This window comes from Gymnodraco acuticeps, unplaced genomic scaffold (assembly GCF_902827175.1).
Source record: "Gymnodraco acuticeps unplaced genomic scaffold, fGymAcu1.1, whole genome shotgun sequence".
Classification (NCBI taxonomy): domain Eukaryota; kingdom Metazoa; phylum Chordata; class Actinopteri; order Perciformes; family Bathydraconidae; genus Gymnodraco; species Gymnodraco acuticeps.
This window is the reverse complement of record NW_022990316.1, coordinates 652,278-661,465: the sequence shown is the minus strand read 5'-3', so window position 1 is coordinate 661,465 and position 9,188 is coordinate 652,278. Positions and strand designations below refer to the sequence as shown.

General features: G+C 43.0%; 1 protein-coding gene across 3 annotated transcripts; it reads left to right on the top strand.

Annotated features, from left to right (window-relative positions):
* The first annotated feature begins 920 nt into the window (after positions 1 to 920).
* On the top strand, positions 921 to 8,729 carry si:ch211-151h10.2 (uncharacterized protein LOC567699 homolog). Of its 3 annotated transcripts, none has more exons than XM_034223037.1 (9): positions 921 to 1,080; positions 2,065 to 2,317; positions 2,403 to 2,467; positions 4,532 to 4,682; positions 5,552 to 5,655; positions 5,741 to 5,915; positions 7,452 to 7,535; positions 7,624 to 7,719; positions 7,795 to 8,729. In XM_034223037.1, the coding sequence occupies exons 1-9, from the start codon at positions 1,037 to 1,039 to the stop codon at positions 8,122 to 8,124; spliced, it is 1,302 nt and encodes a 433-aa protein (XP_034078928.1). In that variant the 5' UTR covers positions 921 to 1,036; the 3' UTR covers positions 8,125 to 8,729. The 3 variants fall into 3 exon arrangements, with proteins under 3 accessions (XP_034078928.1, XP_034078927.1, XP_034078930.1); XM_034223036.1 differs by having other exon boundaries at positions 2,062 to 2,317; XM_034223039.1 differs by lacking the exon at positions 921 to 1,080 and adding an exon at positions 4,214 to 4,256 and having other exon boundaries at positions 2,077 to 2,317.
* Positions 8,730 to 9,188: the final 459 nt, after the last annotated feature.

Genomic DNA, 9,188 nt, shown 5'->3' with positions numbered 1-9,188 from the left:
CCTATTATGCTTTTTGGAGTTTTCCCTTTCTTGTAGTGTGTTATATCCATTTTTGAGCATGTAAATGGTAAATGTTCTGCTAAGGCTAAAATCCCAAAGTTCCTCGAGAGGGAGTTTCTCCCCCCCCCCCCCCCCCCCTGCTTGAAACGCCTCCATTGGACTCCTTTGTTTACTTCTGTAACAAGTGACATCACTACATTCAAGCTTATATTGACTTGCGCTCCAACACATTGTACGTGATGCTGGACATCTCTAATTGGTTGACCAATCACAACAGAGCCGGCCAGCTAACCAATCAGAGCAGACTGGGCTCTGGTTTCAGACAGAGGGTGAAAAGAGGTGCTGCAGCACAGGCAAAGAGCTTTTTGAACATCAAAGCATGGAAACATGTCACAGTAGAGATACAAAATACAAATATGAACCTGAACATTAGCATAATATGTCCTCTTTCGGTCCGGCTTCATTTATCTGGATGTTATTCCTGCTCTCACTGCTAGATGGTGGTGTGGCCTCAAAATACAGAAACAAGTTCTACAGCATCTTACAATTAATTTAGAACATAACAATTGAACAGACAAACTTAATTAGGGTGTACATGATTTGAATTGGCTCTCTTCCATTTGTCAACATGTATTTTAATAAATGTAATTTAAATTGTAAATGTAACTCTTCAGATCCCAGGTTGTTGATCACCTGACCTAGTGTGTGCCAGTGATTCACAGAACAGAAACTTGATTTTTTTTGGAGGGGTTGGGTGCAGCAGGGCTTGTCCTGAACACAATTGTCATCAGTATGTCTAAACATTCCTTCATGGAAGGAAGGTGGGAAAAGGAGAGAGCCACTACCTGCTTAAAAACCAATCCTCCAGTAGAACCAGTTTATCAAGCTTGTCATGTCCCAGACCTAATAACATACCAGGAGGTGTGTATGTTTGATCTAATGGCTCTGTGGTGCCATGCCTCTGCTGACAGTGGTCCACTCTGAAGGTAAAGGTGGTACAGGACAGTGAGGGAGCGCAGATCGGGTCTGTAAATGGATGGAGGTCAAAGAGGACGAGGAGAGGAGGAAAACTCAGCAGAGGTAGGTTCCTGTGTGTTGCTGGCCTTTCCTTTGAATCAGCGTCTGAGTGGCAGGTCTCTGATTACCTTCTGCTACGGGGAAGAGAACATCTCTGTTGACAGCGTGTGTTTTTCTACTCTATTAGGAAGATGTCTCTCAACATTACACCTCAGGGTCCTACTGTTTACCAGACATGAGCTAAAAGACCTGAAGTGTCTATCATACAGTGCTGGTGTACTGTAGGGAGAACCATCTGTTGCTCAGTGGATCCATCATTGTAAAAGATTGACCAAATGGTGTGAAGAGTGCAAAACAAATCTGTAACTTTCCTACTCATGGCATCTGTTGTTCCCTAATATCTTCCTATTTGCGAGAAATTAAGGGGACATTTTTAGTAACAATATGACTTCTATTTATTCTTGATAGTATAATTAGATTTTTTTTTTGAGGCTATGTTTGAAGTACACACAGTTGCATTGTCAGAAAATTATTATGTTTAGCATCAAGCGCATTTACATAAAAAGTTATCGATAAATATAAATAAAAATAATAATACCTCAAAGATTTTAGTCATTTCATATTTAAGTTCAGAACCTTATGTTTTAGTAATCTAAAAGAAAAGTACTTACTTGAGGCTAGCTGTTAAAAAATATTATTCTCATTATTGCAGTACCTCGGTATACACAAAACAATCAACAGACACTTATAACAATACATTTAGATGCAATGCCATTACATAGTCACTATCTCTACATTTATAGACAACATATAAATCCAGAAAAATCCTCCAGGGCAACTCTCAAATTACAACTCATAACAATTACAAAAAACAGCTGAATCATGGTCAAATTAATGTTGACAAGACTTGGTTGGTTGCTGAATAATCATTTTGAATTGTTCACATCATGGGAAAGAGTGAAACATACTCAGATGCCTATTGGTGCAGCAAGTAAGTCCATTATTTAATTATCAATAAACCCGTTCTGTTTCCCCTTTATTTAGCAGTTCACACCAAACCCCAGTTGTTGATCAGCCCCAGCACACAGGTTGGTCACAGACTCTGAAGACCCTGCGCCTCTGGAAAGGCTGCTCCAGTGTGGCTCCTGTGGTTGTAGTGTGGTCAGTGTGCCAGGTGGAGGCGCCGCTGCACCCCTCTCTGCTGCTGCTGGATGTGTGCGGCAGGCTCCTGCTGGTGTGTCTGCTGTGGATGCTTCTGGGAGGCTGTGTCCATGCCCTGAAGTGCCGCCTGCGGCAAGGGGTGAGCGCCTGAGGGGAATCTCTCCTGACCGTGCTGCTGGATTTAATCATGTCATGCTTATTCAGTGTGTTTGCTTTTATTCAAGGGGGAGCCTCCACTGAGGATACAGCAGGAGGTTGTTATGGAACACAGGAATGACCAGTATTTATGGTGAGAATTAATTTAATGGTTTGATATTTTGGACAAAAAAGACCTTAGAGCCTATCAACACTGGTATTTCATGCCCCAAGTGCATAAACAGTTGCCCACAGATTTAAAGGTCCCATGTCATGGCCATTTCTAATGATCATAATTCCATTGTTGAGGTCTACTAGAATAGATTTACATTATGCAATTTTCCAAACTCACATTGGTTTCTCATACAGCATCTCTGTATAGTAGGCCTATGTGTATTCACTCTGTCCTAAACGGCTTGTTGGAGCTCCTGCCCCCCCCCTCCCTGTGAGTCCACTGTGCTCTGATTGGTCAGCTCGCCCACTCTGTTCTGATGAGTCCACCACCGTTACAGCGGAACAGCAGTGATTATGTGTTTCAATGGCGTTTGTTAGCAACCAGAAAATGACACCAGTAATGACAAACAGATGAGAATGCTGCGTGGGGTCTGGATGCCGTGTTGGCGGGACGTTGCGCTGCTCGCTGCTGTGAGGAGCGGACAGTGTGAGCTCTATTACTGGTGTTGTTTCCTGGTTGCTGCGTGGGTTCTGCGAGACATCGCGAAACTCAGCATGAACTCAGCCTGAGCACCATGGACGCGGGAAGGGGGGGTGCTGAGGGGGTTGCAGCACCCCCATCTGCGAGGCTCCACTAGCACCCGCACCCCCAAACGCGGCGCACCTACAGTGTAACGCAGCGTCCACACGGCAGCATGCGTTGAAGCTTGCCGGCGGGCGTGTCTGAAGCTCGACCAACAACCAATCACATGAATCTCCCGCCCCAGACACACAAGCACGCGGTTTGATTGGCTAGAGCTTGTACTGGCATATGACTTGATTGGCTGACGCTTCCGTCGAAGCTTGAAAAGTTGAACTTTTCTCAACTTTTGAAGCGAGCAACGGAGGCAAAGTGAAGCGACAGAACCACAATGCAGTTCGGCAAAGCGTAACGTCACCCCATTCAAAGTGAATGGGAAGCTGCGTTGAAGCTTCAAAGCACGCCACCGTGTGGACGGGCCGTAAGCGCGCCACAATTTCGCCGCTGCGAAGCTCCACTAGCACCCCCCCAGCGCGTCACAGTTTCGTCGCTGAGAGAGTGTGTGTGTGTCCATTTGGACCAATGGGTCCATTTGGGTATGGTCACGTCACTGTACCCAGCAAGAAAAGAAAAAAAATCTCCAACAAGGCGTTCTGGGGCAGCATAGACAGGTATTTTCTGTGTTAGAGTTTTACTCGCTACAGGGTGTACTTTGAGGGTTTGTGACTTTGCTGACCGTTTACATGCAGAACAATCTACATAACACACAAGGGGACAGGTAATAACCGGAAAAGCATGACATGGGACCTTTAAATAGCTTATGTCAATTTAAAGGATACATACAATGCTATTTTTTTTGTTCATATTTGTATTTTGGGATTCTACTGGAACATATTCATAGTTCATTGTTAAAAAAAACTACATTATTCTTCTCATAATGTCTGTCTGAATACACCTGTATTCACCCTTGATCTGAAACGCTCTGTTTTAGCACCAGTCTCTTTAAGCCCAGTCTGCTCTGATTGGCTTTGAGAAAAATAGAGTGCACCTTTGTTAAGGTAGTTCCCACGTTGTTAGGTGGAATATTCCAATGAGCCTGCATGTGACATAGGAAGGGGAACTTAATCTGAACAGCTTGTTGAATCCCTCATCAAGACAATATACAAACACTGACTGGGTTGTGTTATTCCAAATGTTGTGGACTAGGCACTCCAGATACCACTCCAGCTTGTGCAAAAGCACTTAAAAAGTGAGTTCACATGATATTTCCCTTTCAAACATCTGCCTTATCCATATTTTGGGGAAACCTGTCCTAAACCTCTCTGTCATTTGCTATCAAATGCTTTATTTACCTATTTCTCAAAAAAGCAGTAGTCATGATGAGGCCATTTAACCATTTAACCATATATTCATCGGATCAAACAACTGTAATTTGAAAAGCTATTTCCAACAGAATAAAAAAAAATCATAATCTTTTAAAACAAATCAACACACATGCTCACTGTGCTCTCATCATTTCTCCAGCATGTCCCCACCGGGGAGCCCGGGCCCTGACGCTGCTCTGGCCCTCACCCTGGCCCTCGCCCTGGTTGACAGTCTGCTGCTGTGTGTGCTCCATGAGACGCTGCCAGACCCCGGCATGCCACACATACAGGCTCTGCTCTCCAGGCTGGAGGTAAGAGGGAGAAAACCTCCCTGAAGAATCAAAAAACCCTCTCACATACAGAGCAGCCTCCAGCAATACCTGTCATCTCCTGTGTTCTCAGCCTTTGTTGGTGATATTAGATCAGAGCTTGCACTCAGGCATTCACAGATATTCTAGCCCGGGGGAACACTCTCTGCTGCTGTCGTGTGAACTCAAACACGTTGGCAGAGGAGAAAAATATTAATGCTATGTCTCCTTCTGTATTTCCTGTCTGCACATTTGCACATACTATGAATGTGTTCATAGCAGTTAGCCTATTTGGCCATAATCCTAGCTTTCTAACCCCCAACAAGTCCAGTGGTACAGCTGTCGTTTATGACTAAATATTTCAACAACTAATGATAGAAATCAGGTTTTTTGTAATCTTAATTCTAACAATGTGCTTACATACTGGGGTAATTGGTCCCTTATTGTGGCACCAGCATCAGACTAATTGAATTTGCCAGGAGAATTACACCCTCTAAAGATGATCATCCCCCCTCCAATGATTCTTTTCTGAGGTCATTTATTTCAAAATGGTCTTATATTATGGTTATTCTCTTGGGTGAACCTTTTTTTTATTAAATCTCAACTGCAGATTATTTTTGTCTGAAAATATGTCTTGAGACAGTTTCATGTGTACAGCAGATGTGAACGGATATTAAATGCAAATAGATTCCTTGCACACATCTCCAATAAATGTTATGTGAAAGCATTATGAACAAACAAATTAAAGTGACTTTAGCTTGATGTATTTATCCCGATCGCTGCAAAGCCACATGATGCATACATTTTAAGTGCCAAACCAGACAAATCCACAAACTAAATCCTAACCCTCTGAATCCTCCTTTTGGCTGTAGTCAGTGTCTCACACACTTGAGAACGCTGATATCAGGTCTGAGTTGCACCAGGACTCTATTCTGGCAGACAAAGTGAAGATTATCCGCACCTACCTGCAGCAGAGGTGAGTTCAACATATAGTGTACATGCTGTCTGCGTCCTTGGAAACTTTGCTCAGTTGGATTAACATCTCCTCTCCCTTCTGTTAGGATGAGGTCACTGTGTAGACTCGTGCAGGTGCAGGGGGATTTTGAAGCCAGTGTGAAAGACATGCTGGAGGGTCTTGGAGGTCTCTGGGCTCAGCTGGAGGAGCTTCACACCGGGGTCACGCTCACCAAAGAGGGGAGCCCCGGAGACCTGGCCTCGGCCCAGACAGACGCAGAGGTGAGCAGGTGTGAAGGTGTAGTTTTCCAAAGTTAAAGGGGAAGTATTATAAAAAAACTCACTTTTCACTGCACACACATTTGGGTATATGGAAGGCCTACTAACCGACTATGTGTGAAATAAAAGCACCCTAACATTTCTTATAACCATATGCGCTTGATTAAAGCATGTAAACATATACAGTAGAAACACAAAATACAAATATGTCAAAATAATCTGATAATCAGTAGGTTCACAGATTACTTTAAATAGCCACTGTGACGTAAGGCAAGGCAAGTTTATTTATATAGCACCTTTCAACACAAGGCAATTCAAAGTGCTTAACAAAAATAAAAGACATTAAGAAAATGGCATTTAAAATCAGTCATTAAAAAGAAAAGATAATAAAATAAACATTAAAAGAAAAAATACATGGATAAAAGTTACAGTGCAGTCTAAGATATGAATAGTTCAATTAAAAGCAGCGACAAAAAGAAAAGTCTTCAGCCTGGATTTAAAAGTAGTCAGAGTTGCAGCGGACCTGCAGGTTTCTGGGAGTTTGTTCCAGATATTTGGAGCATAATAACTGAACGCTGCTTTACCATGTTTACTTCTGACTCTGGGGACAGAAAGCTGACCAGTCCCTGAAGACCTGAGAGATCTGGATGGTTCATAATTTAGCAGGAGGTCAGAAATGTATTTTGGGCCTAAACCATTCAGTGCTTTATAAACCAGCAGCAGTATTTTGAAATCTATTCTTTGACACACAGGAAGCCAGTGTAAAGACTTCAGAACAGGAGTGATGTGATCCACTTTCTTAGTGTTAGTGAGGACTCGAGCAGCGGCGTTCTGAATCAGCTGCAGCTTCCTAATATATTTTTTAGTGAGACCTGTGAAGACACCATTGCAGTAGTCGAGTCTACTGAAGATAAAAGCATGGACAAGTTTTTCCAAATCCTGCTGTGACATTAGTCTTTTAATCCTAGATATATTCTTTAGGTGATAGTAGGCTGATTTAGTAACTGTTTTAATGTGACTGTTGAAACTCAGGTCAGAGTCCATGACTACACCTAGATTTCTGGCTTTATCTGTTGTTTTGAACATTGCAGACTGAAGCTCAGCACTAACTTTTATACGTTCTGCCTTGGCTCCAAAAACCATTACCTCAGTTTTATCTTTGTTTAATTGGAGAAAGTTCTGACACATCCAGTCATTGATTTGTTCAATGCACTTACTCAGTGTTTTAACTGGAGCATAGTCTCCTGGTGAAATTGTTACGCAAATGTGTGTGTCATCCGCATAGCTATGGTAACTTATTTTGTTGTTTTTCATTAGACGTACACATACACACCTCTATAGAGGCGTGCACACAACTTCACACGCCACACACACGCCCACATTTACCAACAGTGACAGTGACAATCTTACAATCAACACACATTCCTGCCCCTACTTGACCTTTAATTGTTCTCTACAACAAAAACAGCTGTCTTTTGTTTTCCATTTTTTTAAGAGCCTTTTGTTGTTGTTTGTAATACTCTTGTGTCTCTGGCAAAGAATCTGTTTGCAATCTTGGGGCACTACAGGAACAGACTGCAATGCTGCCAGGCTCACCTGAAAGACAGCACACAGCTACTGCAGGTGAATTTCTCCTCATGTAAAAAAAGAAATCCTCTTCGAATGTTTCCTCCTGTCTTCACTCAGAAATGTCCTCTGCCCTTTCCTCCAGGAGTTAGCCTGGAGTCACACTCATATAAGAAACAGCGTGAGCAGCCACAGCGAGTCAGTCTGGCCGGAGCTGCTGCTTCAGACAAACATTGAGCAGGTACACTGAAACTCAAACACTGTTCAGACGTTTAAAATAACGACCCAGGACTGAAAACTCTCTTTTTCTTCGCAGTTTGACAAGGTGCAGGAGGGTTTCCTCTCCCTGGAACAACAGACCACTACGTTCCAGGCCCACCTGGAGGGACTCAGTAAGGAGAGCCAGGAGGGACATGCGGGGGCCCTCGCTGACGGGGCCCATTCACGCTCAGTGTCTCCACAGACTTCCCTACAGCTCCACAGTGATACGGAGCGCAGGAACTCCACCTCTGCCTCCACATCTGTCTCCTCTATGGATGTGGACACGGAAACAGAAATGGACGGTCCTCTGACACTTTTTGAGAGGTCAGCGCTGAAGTTCTCCTCCACCATCAGACGGCTGCGTAAATCTGGGAAGAGGAAGTGACTTTTTAATCGGACTTGGAACACTCACTAGAGCTTTTATAAAAAGAACGGTTTTAATTACCACATGGGAATATCTTCAAATGTTGATCATTTGCTAGTTGCCTAAACAATCGTATTTATTGCTTCCTGTGTTTACATTCTGTGGCTTTAAGAGTTTTACTACTTCTGTTGCGTTTGTTTTTTTGCATTTGAAATACTCTTGGTAGGCAACAGCAGCCTTTTCATTTACAGAGTAGTTCAAACACAAGGGGGCGCACTGTCACCAGATATTACCTTTGGTTGTTACAAGCATAAAGGACATCTCACATCACCTATTCCATTATACTGTCAGACCTATCATATACTGTACAGCCATGTCAGCTCTGCATTGAGGGAATGTTTCCCAGACTTTTTATTTCAATCGACTCTTTAGGAGGAAATCGTTTGACATGTTCCTCCAACATATGGCCCATGAATGAGTTTCTGTAAGATCAGAGCAGTCAACCACAACTTGCGTCTGAAGAATTTTATAATGTGAAGAATGAGAATCAGCCATATGTTTTTTACAGTAAATTATTTGCACGTACTGAGTTCATTAAGCATTTGTACTTAAACAGAATCATGTAATATGGGTGATTTATTTTTTCATTATTGTGGTTGTGAAGTCTCATCAAATGTCTCTTACAACTCATTTATTTTGTGTATAATTTCCTATGATTTGATGTTATTCTATGTCCAGGAGGAATAGGTTACAGGTTAAGAAATCCCAGCTTTTCTTTTTGTACTGCCTCTCTCCATCAGACTGAGTGGCCGCGATGCCTTGAGCCCTTCAAAGCAGGGATTTCGGGGTGAGGGCAGAGGGGGGGAGAGGAAGGTGGAAGGGGGCAGTGGAGGTCAACGCCGGAAGCGTTTCTGTTATTACTAAAAACTGAGCAGCCCTCTAGACCTTTTTGAAAGTCATGAATGTCTTTGATCCAAATTCAATTACCCTGCAGCTCCGCCACTGATGGCAGAGAAGTCGACACAGGTTTCCCCACCAGATTCCAGAGTTTTCTGACCGAGCCAAGGAAGATTTCTGATGAGTAT

Excerpts from the sequence above, each read along its gene's own strand:
- si:ch211-151h10.2 (XM_034223036.1), top strand. The coding sequence starts at position 1,037 with ATGGAGGTCAAAGAGGACGAGGAGAGGAGGAAAACTCAGCAGAG. Across the intron at positions 2,318-2,402 it reads AGTGCCGCCTGCGGCAAGGG|GGGGAGCCTCCACTGAGGAT; the intron begins GTGAGCGCCTGA and ends CTTTTATTCAAG. Across the intron at positions 7,536-7,623 it reads ACAGCACACAGCTACTGCAG|GAGTTAGCCTGGAGTCACAC; the intron begins GTGAATTTCTCC and ends CCTTTCCTCCAG.